At 41.5% G+C, this 10,671-nt stretch overlaps 1 protein-coding gene across 1 annotated transcript in view; it reads right to left on the bottom strand.

Annotated features, from left to right (window-relative positions):
• CNTN1 (contactin 1) overlaps positions 1-10,671 on the bottom strand; it is a 189,173-nt gene that overhangs the window by 139,274 nt on the left and 39,228 nt on the right. The window contains exons 4-7 of the mRNA XM_006015910.2: positions 7,688-7,783; positions 5,642-5,848; positions 3,252-3,348; positions 2,892-3,073 (exon numbers count right to left, since the gene is read on the bottom strand). Of these exons, the coding sequence (XP_006015972.2) occupies positions 2,892-3,073; positions 3,252-3,348; positions 5,642-5,848; positions 7,688-7,783 (582 nt within the window). The remainder of the gene's footprint in view (positions 1-2,891; positions 3,074-3,251; positions 3,349-5,641; positions 5,849-7,687; positions 7,784-10,671) is intronic.

Raw genomic sequence — 10,671 nt, 5'->3', positions numbered from 1 at the left:
CACCTGGGGAGAAGGAATCCACAGCATACATACAAGCTGGGGAGCTCCCTCCTTGTGAGCACAGAGGCAGAAAGGGATCTTGGAGTCATTATTGACTCCAAGATGAACATGAGCTGCCAATGCCAGACCGCAGCCAGCAAAGCCAACCGCACCTTGATGTAAATCCAGAGATACATCTCAAGCCAGTCCAGAGAAGTGATACTTCCCCTCTATGTGACATTGGTCCGGCCTCAATTGGAGTACTGCGTCCAGTTCTGGGCACTGCACTTTAAGAAGGATGTGGCCTGGCTTGAGAGGGTTCAGAGGAGGACCACCCGCTTGGTTGGAGGGCAACAGGGCAGGCCCTACGAGGAGAGGCTGAGGGACCTGAACCTGTTCAGCCTCAGCAAGCGGAGGATGAGCGGGGATTTGGTGGCTGCCTACAAACTCGTTAGGGGAGATCAGCAGCAAATAGGGAGGGTCCTATTCCCCCCACCCGCACCTGGGGTGACGAGGAACAATGGCCAGAAGCTGCTGGAGAATAGGTTCAGGTTAGAGATTTGGAGGCGCTACTTCACTGTCAGGGTAGCTAGGATCTGGAACCAACTTCCTAGGGAAGTGGTCCTCGCTCCTACCTTGGGTAAATTCAAAAAGAGGTTGGATGAACACCTGCCTGGGGTCGTGTGATCCCAGCATGCGCTGGAACCAGTGGTGGGGGGTTAGACTAGATGATCTATTCAGGTCTCTTCTGACCCTTAATTACTATGAAACTATGAATCTGGGGTCCTCACAGGTCCAGAAATTTGGTGGTGAAGGAGAGGCGGCAATATTCATTGTCATGCTTCCTGCCCACCACACCTCTGTTGCCAAATTGCTAGATTTGTGCGTTGATCGGATGTGACCCCACAGGCAAATGACATGGCTCTGCTGGCTAAATCCAGTCTGCAAGCTGTCAGTTGAATACCACTATTATAAATTAATTTTAGTAGTTGTATACATCTCAGACAGTGCAGAAGAATAAGGTGTACTTTACTCATGGTGCTCTCCACGTATCTGTAATACTAATTCCTATCAAAACTTGACACTTGCTAATTAACTAGTGCATGATACCAGTGTGTATTATGCTGACCAACATTCTTACACTGAAATTAAACTTTATCTATTCATCTGTACCAATCTGTTGCTATTTGTTTTAGATTGTAAGCTCTTTGGGGCAAGCACCATCTCTGTATTCCTGGCATAATGGTGGCCAGATCCATAGTTTGGGCTCATTGGGTGCTGACAGAAGTGCCATTTCTCATGCAACCAGCCCCCTGAAAGTCTGTCATATTTTTGATAGACTTATCTTCTTATAGGACTTTTTCTGTTACAACGAATAAACGCACACCATTTTATTAAAAGTATGAAGCAACAAGAACTAATTTCAGTTACAAGCCATGCTCTACATTTCAAGAAATGCTATAATGAAGGTTTCTTTATATGGGTAGTTATATAGAGGCCAGGGCATCAAGAACAGGGAATCTTCTAAGTTAGAAAGTCAGCAATTAATATAAAGTAAGGATTAAGTTAGTGATTAAGTACAAATTACAATAACAGTAACAGAATGCTTGGTATTACCATACAGGCCTCATAATTGTAAAATATTTTTTATGGGGCAAAATGGGAAATGGAAGCGACAAACCATGACTGCCCAAGAGTTTAAAATAATACCAGTCACCTTAACAAGATGATTAGTTCAGATTAATTACACATATTAACTATGTCATGGCATAATAAGGTGATATAAATAAACAATATAAAGGTAGAGATAACAAGGAATGAACTGAACATTGTATATTACTGAGGTTTTCACACAAGATATCTGGGATCGAGAAAATATTGTAAAACTACGTAAAAAGCACCCACAAATTTTGCTTACACTAAGTGATGCAGGTCAAATTAATTAGCATCATTCACTTATAACAAACAGATATGACCTCCGTAACACAGGGAGACAGGTTATAATAGGGATCATTAACTGCCTCGGAGAATGATACACCTTGGAGAATGGTCTTGTGTACTAAGCAGATAAGGAGAAGTTTGTCACTATTAGAGACAAGAGAAATTTAATGATGGAACATTACAAAAGAGAAAAAAATTGTTGGAAGACAGCAAACATGACTGGGATCTGGGATCTTTGGTCTTTTACAAAATAATTTGATTAAAACAGAAAAAAAGACATTTACATTTTCATTAAAGTGAAGCACAAAAAGCTCAAAAGAATAATTAACCTTTTCTATAAACTAGCTGAATAGGCAGCAAAGCTAAGGTAAGGTAGATATTTAAAAAAAATCTTGATGACAATTTTTCAAAAGCGTATTTGGATATGGATATATTACATACTTTTGTATAGAGAGACTCTCTCTTGACATCTCCCACCCCTGCCATTCTAGGTGTCCTCCCATGTGTTTTGTGTATGTGTGTATATACATTTATACATACAGGAGGGGAAGGAGGGGGAGAGAGAGAGATCTGTAAGTACGAAGGAAGAGTAAGAGAGAGTCAAAAAAGCCAAACAGTGAAGACACAAGGAAACATATTACCTTCTTTTTCTTCCTGGCAATTCAACTGTTCTACAATAAAATTAATTAGTTTTCATTGTGCATTGCTTATGCTAATACTAATATTTTCACGCTGCTGTCATGGAATACATACAGCTAACACAATGAACCAAATTGAGCATTTGTCCATTTAACAGATGATTTCTATGCTTGTCCCAGAATGCATGGATTTTATTTTGTTTTATTAACTGAAACAGCAATGTGTCAAAATGATGCAGTTACATTGCACTGACATCAAGGGTGAAAACACAGGTGCTTCACCAGTTATGAAACTGTACCATAATTTGTGGAAAATCAAAATGTTCCATCTACCTTGAACATAAACTCGTGCTTGATGTTTATCTTTTCCTTTATAGTTTTCAGCTTCACATTCATAAATTCCTTCATCTTCATACTGAATATTGAAGATCTTGAGAACTGCACCAGACATGCTTATCTCAGCAGTGGCTGGCATGGGTTCAAGATACTTACTCCATCTGATTCCAGGAACAGGGCTTTGAAAAGATACAATACCACAGGTCAAGCATTGTTTAAGAATTGGCTGTTAATTTGTACAATGCAAAAACATATGTGCTGTTGAAATGTTTTTGTATTTAAAATCCTGACCTTATGCTCTCCGTGTTATACAAAAACCAAGTACAGTAGTCTACAACAAATTTGAAAGATACTTACTTCCCGAGTGCAAAACATTCCAGGGTCACATTTTGTCCAAGAAGGGCATATGTATCCTTGAACTTGACCTTGATATCAGCAGGATATACTTTAGCACCTGCCATTAAAAGAGATGATTATAACTTGCAAGTCCAAGACAGAAATGAACACAGCTATTTTAACTTCTAAAGCTGAAAAAAATATTTAAACTTCTAGAATTATTCTTTACATTATGTGATATCATGTCCATGTCCATAAAGTCTGATTTAGCTCTGATGTTTTGGTAATAAAAGACCTACAACATAAACAGATGTAAACTGCAAGTATAACGATATCTAGTAAAAATAAGGGAGAAAAATACATGAACAGTCAAAGCCTAAACAGCTTATTTCTATAGTATCCTTAGACAAAGTGTGGATGGGATAATTTTTGTTACTGGAAAATTTAAGTTTACCCTCTTCTCTTTTGCAGGCATAAAGGGACCTGGAAGTTTTGTTGTATGAAGGTATAAGGAGTGGTGACACACCAAAAGTTATGTGGGGATATCAAACCCTACCTACCAGTAAACTCAGCATTACATGTTTCCCCTTTGCCGTCAGATGAAGGATTCAGCCTGTGCAGTGGGTCAAGGAAGAGCTAAGGACAAGATCGACAAGCAGCCACTAAGTTTCACTGAGTATTGTCCCTCGCAGAATGGAAAATCTAACAGACACAAGGGCTACTGAAGTCCTGAATTTACAGAGCAGTTCTGTTGTTTCATGGTATGAAGGATAGGGGAGGATCTTTCCTTTATCATGCCACTGCAGGGCCCAGAGTCTAGGTATTACTGAATATAAGGTACTTCTTGCTAATGTACATGTGATGTTATCAAGCAGTTCTCATTTTTACATGTATAGGAAATATGTGTTCATAAAGATTTAGCAGGAGTTACTATACAGTTTTTACCCCGTTTTCTCTCAAGACAGAAATTCTAAGGTGAGCCCTATGTTAAAATGCCAAATCAAATACTTGATAAATTCAGACTCAAATATAAGCATCAACATTTACTATATGAAAAATATGTATCCTTTGATACAACAGGCCCAATTTGTACAAATTAAATCAAGCATGAATCAAATACAGCACAGGATTCCAGTGACTGACATTCTAACATAGCAGGAAGGCTAGGATTTACTCTTTCTTTTTACAATATTTACAATTTTTTAAAGAAACAGCACAGAAAAATCTAGTAACAAGGAAACAAAGGGAAAGCTCAAGGGACTGGCACAAAGATGTAGAGCCTTTAATTGAGTTCTGGTTTACCAAGTACAGGTTTCCCTACTTTTCAAAAAGATCAGGATCAGTGGCCTGTGTCCCAACCTGTGTGGAAATGATGTGGATCATGGAAATGATGTGGCTCATTGTATTTGAATGCTTACAGAATATCTTTGAAGTAAATTGTGGCAGGGCACCTTTGGTGCCTGCCACTTTAAGGGCAGGAGCAAGCAGCTGCCAGGTGCTTGATGAGGGTGGCCATTTTCAAACATAGGCCAGAGAGGCAGCAGTCTGTGTTGAGCAGCCAAGGAGGCAACATCGGGCTGAGATGCTCCTGGAACACCTTGGAGGTAACGGTGAGGCTATGGGGAAGGAGGAGACCTCACTAGTCCTGGACATGACCTGAAACTGTTCCCTGATGGGGAAGGGAGGCCTGGTGGGGCTCCTAGTGGCGTGGGAGCCCCAAGAGATGCCAAGCCAGTTACCTTCCCAGAGAAAGGTGAGGAGGGGCACCTCATAACCCCAGCCCCCACACCCTAGTGGGTAACCCAGCAAGGAGGTCAGCAGGACCAAAGGGAGTCCAGAGTGGGGCAACATGCCCAGAGCAAATGAGGGGCTAGGTGCCCAAAGTTTGGGAAAGGGCATGGAGCCTAGCAAGGGGAATGGAGTCTAGTGAAGAGGCAAGGAGCCTAGGGGTTAGGAGCCCCAACTGTGTGTGTGGGGCAAGGAGCCCAGTATGAGTAAGGGGCACGGAGCTCAATAAGAGAGGCCGGAGTTAGGTGCCAGGATATGATAACATCTTGGATGTCATCTGCGAGGCATGGGCCATGGTGTAGGGACAGAACGGAGTCATGGATAGCACCTCCTGGCATCAGGGCATAGAATGGGCAGCCTCCTGCATTTACCACCAGTTTATTGTAATAGCAAAGTTGTGGCAGGCGACACTGGGCGAACTGCCCTATGTAGACAGGTGGGTGGGCTGACTTGAGACCTGACCCCGAGAGTGTCTCCTGTCACATAACCATTCCAAAATGCTATTTTACTGACTTAGCACATAACTCTTCTTACAAAGCTAAAAGTAGTTGAATAAATTGGAAAAATTAAAATATAAATAGTTAGGATAATTTAGGTACACAAATCTAAAAATAAATACTTACCGTCTGCTTGGGGAATAAGTGGAATGAATTTGCTGAATACACTCTTTGTGATTGAAGGACTGGATACAAAACATGAATAATTGCCTCTATCTGATGCTTCTACATTTGCAATATAGAGATTGCCATTAGTCTGTGACACAAATCGTCGTTTGTCCATAGTAATGAATACAGGAAACTCATTCAGAAGCCAGCGATAACTGAGATCATCTGGAGGAAAATATTTTCTCATTAATACTAAAATAAACAATCATTATATCAGCTACTTGTACAAAATCAATCCACCATACGTTTTTGGTATCAGCTCTGTTCATATAATTGTCTGTTCTTAAGCAAAATATGCAATATTAATGATGAAATAAATAATGTTAATGCATAGAAGCTAATTTGAAACCAAGAGAACCCACTAGTTTATTAACTGATTTAGTTCTCTTTGGTATGTAGATTAGTTTTATTGAGGAGTTACATAACACGTAAATACACACATCTCTAAGTGGCAAATTAGATGATCAAAACTAGAGGGGAACAAAATGCATTTGCTGGTTCTTTTACAAAGTCAGCTGTAATTCTGGAAAACCAAAACAGGGAAATCAAAATAATCATTTAGGAATTAATCCGTGCCTTATTACGGATACAGTGTTGTTAAAAAGTTTTAAATAAGTATACCTCACACCTTGCAGCCAAGAATGCAATATTCATGGGACCAAAAGAGAAGCCAGCAAAGTGGGGCACAGCTCTGTGGCTCAGTGAGGAGGGCTCACCCCTGGACAATGGAATGAAAAGGGAAGAAGTCTGGGGCCCTGGTTCCTACACCCAATATGTTAATTAATTGTATTATACATATGTAATTGTACTTGATTTATTGTCCAACTCAAATCTTTATATTATAATTGAATAGCTTAAAATAAAGAAAAAGTTACCAGAAAACTAGCAGTGGATTCTGCATAAAGATTCATAGATTAATAGAGTTGGAAGGGACATCAGCAGGTCATTGAACCTCAGAGTCAGGGCAGGAACATCTCTGTTTAAATCAGTCTTCCAACTGTTTGTTCAACCTTCATTTAAATTTCCCATGTTCTGATTTAAGACCATTATTTCTTGTCCTGTCTAATGCAGCCACAGAGAACTCTCTGCTGCCACCCTTACGTAACAACCCTTTTGTATTTGAAGACTGTTATCAAATTCCCCTTCAGACTTCACTTCTCCAGATTAAATAATCCCAGTTCTTCCAAACATTCCTCATATGTCATGTTTTCTAGACCTGTTATTATTGCCCTTCACTAAACTTATTGACAATATTCCACATAAACAAGGGAGAAAAATCGCTTTCCATGACCTGTACACTACACCCTTGTTAATATGTCCCAGTATGCTATTGGCTATTTTGCACATACTTAACTCATATTCAGTTTGATGTCCACCATAATCCCAGGTTATGTTCCTGCATTATTGCACCCTAGCCAGTCATTCCCTAGTCTGTATTTGTGCATTGTTCCATCCCAAGCCCAGTACTTGGCACTTGTCCATACTGATTTTCATCTAATTTATTTCAGACCATACTTTGGGATATACTTTTCTTGATTCTAGGCTATATGTATGGGGAAGTTTCTTCTTACAATAGGCTATTCATCTAAAACTATACTGGCTCCCTATTCCCAACATAAGCAGGGATTTTTTTTTTAATTTACTATTTTATTTAATATTTGATGTCCATTCTCCATATATCCAGGAAGCAAAGAAGACCATTAGTTTGGCAAAATGATATAACTGTAATGAATATAGTAAAAGGATCCAGACATCTTTGCTCAAAAACTTAAAGGATCAACCTGTTCTCCACTGGATTTAAAATATCCAATGATGTAATTGTTTTGTGCCTATCTTCATGCATACTTAATTGAATCTACATTGTAGAGGCCACCAGTACCTTTTCCCCATTTTTAGACAAATGTAAAAAAATAAATACATTAAAAAAAAATCAGGTAAACATATACCTTTCCTTTTCAATTTAAAAAAAATACTGAAAAATGGAGACATTTCAGATGCAATTACCTGGGAAATGGTAAGGAGGCTCGCAAAGAAGCACTACTCCAACACCCTCCCGCACTTTAACTTCATAGCGTTCCTCAGGGGGAAAAGGATCAAGGTCTAGAAAAAAAAGAGAAAATATAGTTTTTCAATGTAATCAAATTATCTACTTTTTAGATATAAAATATATAGACCCTTCAGAGATGAACATAGAAATGCAACAATCTTTGATACTTTAAATGTAGGATAGTTTGTTTGTTTTAAATCTGGCATCATTAACTGGAGTGGCTCTGAGTGTATGGCCTCTCTTCAGAGCTGTGGGACAGCTGCCAGCAGAGAAGATAGCTCACATCAGCTTTGAGTGGTCATCCTAGAACCTTGCTCGGGTACTGTCTTGGGAAAGGTGGGGCAGCATGGTCCACTCTGAGTACTTGGGCTGGTCTCAAGCGGTTTTCTCTGCTTAACTGCCAGTTGTTTGTGCACCAAAGCGAGAGTGAGTGGGCATGACTTATTTTGTTGGCAACAGACCCAGAGTTGTGAGTAAAGCCATATAAACATGGCCTAACTGTTCTATTCCTCAGTGTCAGAAAAAAGTAATGCAGACTTTTGCTCCTAATGAGTAGTGTTTTTAGAGCAGGCACCTGAGGAGGGGAAGGGTAAAATCTTTCTATCTGTACAAACAGGGCATCTCTGCAATATGCAGGCTGCTCAAGAACTGCTGGACTGCAAAGTAGTCTAAACATGTCTTATATACCAGAAGCTCTGAGACGGCTCAGTGGGTGCCTCAGTGGCAGTAGGAGTCCTCAAATATCTTGTTAAACCAGCTTTGTGATCCTGTTCCATCACTAGAGCAATGGGTGATACACCACAGACTGCTGACCACCTCCTCACGTGTGCAGTGCAACACACCTGCGTACCCAGGATGAGGACCTGGTGAGTGTCAACAATAAGGCAGTTGTGTGGCTCCACCACATTAATGATATGTAGAGAGGGAAAGGAAGTATATGAGAAAACTGATGATGGCAACCATGCTAAACCAACAAAGATGTACATTATATTGAATGTGATCATTTGGTCTGTTTATTTTTTAAAGTGAACAACTACCCTTCTTTTATCATGGTCAGTTATCATTTCTGTCTGAAATTAGATGGTAAGTAGTTGGGGGCAAGAACTATTCCTTTCTAAGTATTTGCATGATAGGAAGTGCAAAGTGTGTATGGGAACAATGAATGGGTCTGCTAAAGGCTGCAGACAACAGCCAAAAATTCAGAACTATGCAGAATCCTTATCACAGAAATCACCCAAGCTAAATTCATTCAGATTATTTAAGCTCTTTCTGTTGGTCTGCAGCTGTCTTTCCCTTTTACAGATTTCCTAAGAGAGCTAAAATTGTCTCTCTCCAAGATCTAACCAAAACTTAAGTTTATAAGTAAGCAAGCAGAAACAATAAGAGCTAATTGGGACAAAGGGGCATATGCATCTATACAGCAAGATATTAAGTAGGAAATATAGTTAATTCGCCATTTTAATTGAAAGGCAAAGTAAAACAAATACAGTAGACCAGTAGAAGAACGTAAAAGTATTTAATTTCCCAAAAAAGAGAAATACTGGGATGAAGACTGAAACCTTTGATGCATTTTTAGCCACAAACAGGCTGTGTGGTAATATATACCTGATAAAAATGAAACATGTAAAGGATTCTCTAAAGAGAGCTGTAACAGTCCCATGCCTCATACCCCTGCCTATGGCAGTGCAGATGGCTAGATCACACATGTGAGCCAGCACTGTGCCAACCAGAAGTGTGCTCTCAATTGGCCCAGAGCCCCAAGGCAATGGGCCAAAAGCACGCCAGAGGCAGAGGGAAATGGCAGCAAGGGAACTGGAAGTGGATCTGGCCATTCTTGCCCCTGCCAGTGCAGCCTGGGAAGAGACAGACACTCTCTGTGTTATGGGGGAAGCCAAGGAGGTGCTGGACATGTGCCGCATAGGGGCTAGGCAGCCAGCTGCTACCTCCATGGTAGCTAGTAAACCAGCTGCATTCTTCTTAACAGAGACTCATAGGGAAGCCATGTATACTGTGGTCACTGGGAGCACCCGAGAGACACCACAGGAAGGCCCCTCGGTGGGTGGAACTGAGCTGGGCCCTACCCGCAGTGCAGCAGGGGCTGAGCATGCACCCAGAAACCCTTGCCTGAGGACCCTACCCCAGTGGAGCTGAGAACAGGTACTGGGGAAGAGCTGGTACTTCCCCAGGTACTGGGGAAGAGCTCCCCAAAGCAGTCCCTGAACTGCCTGGGCCCACCAGGGACCTGTGGACCAGGAACCTGCCAGCAGGTGGCTAGGAGGGAGAACAGGCCTTGTCAAGGCATGAGAGTGGCCACCTGAGGTGAAGCCAGACCTGGCCCAGGGTGAGTATGGGAAGGGTCTTCCCAGAGAGGGCACAATGCCGGAAGGCCCAAGGGGCCCAATAGCAAGATGAGGGGTGTATAAGGCCTGAAGTAGCTCGCACCCCAACAAAGGGGAGAAGCGGAGGGCAGTGAGGCACCAGTGCCCTTCCTGGCTGCCAAGACAAGCCATTTTGAGTTAAGTTTAGTTGCCCTGTTTAGTTGCCCTTCTTTTATGCTCCTGCATCAATGTGAGCAGGGACCAGATCCATAAGCATCAGCGTAACCCTGTGGGGTGACCCAAATGGCAAACACCTACGATGTCCCAATGAGAGCAGTGTAATCTCCTGTGCCATTCACCTGGGTGTCAAGTATGGGGTTTCCTCTCTGACTTCACTGTTGCTTTGGGGAAGAAACAGTTCTGTTAGTAGGGTGACTTTGGTCGGTTCCCCAGGGGGTCTTGTCTGTCATGTCTTTGATGGAAAAATAATTATAACTGGGAGAAAGATGGTTAGTCCCATCCCTCCTGACGCCTCCCTTTGGTCGTCACAGCTGTTCTTCCTGCTTGGGACTGTGCCTCCCCTACATCTCACCTAATGCCAACCAAAGATGTCATCATTTGAA

Source organism: Alligator sinensis, unplaced genomic scaffold (genome assembly GCF_000455745.1).
Source record: "Alligator sinensis unplaced genomic scaffold, ASM45574v1 scaffold147_1, whole genome shotgun sequence".
In the NCBI taxonomy this organism is placed as follows: domain Eukaryota; kingdom Metazoa; phylum Chordata; order Crocodylia; family Alligatoridae; genus Alligator; species Alligator sinensis.
This window is presented reverse-complemented; position numbering and strand designations above follow the sequence as displayed.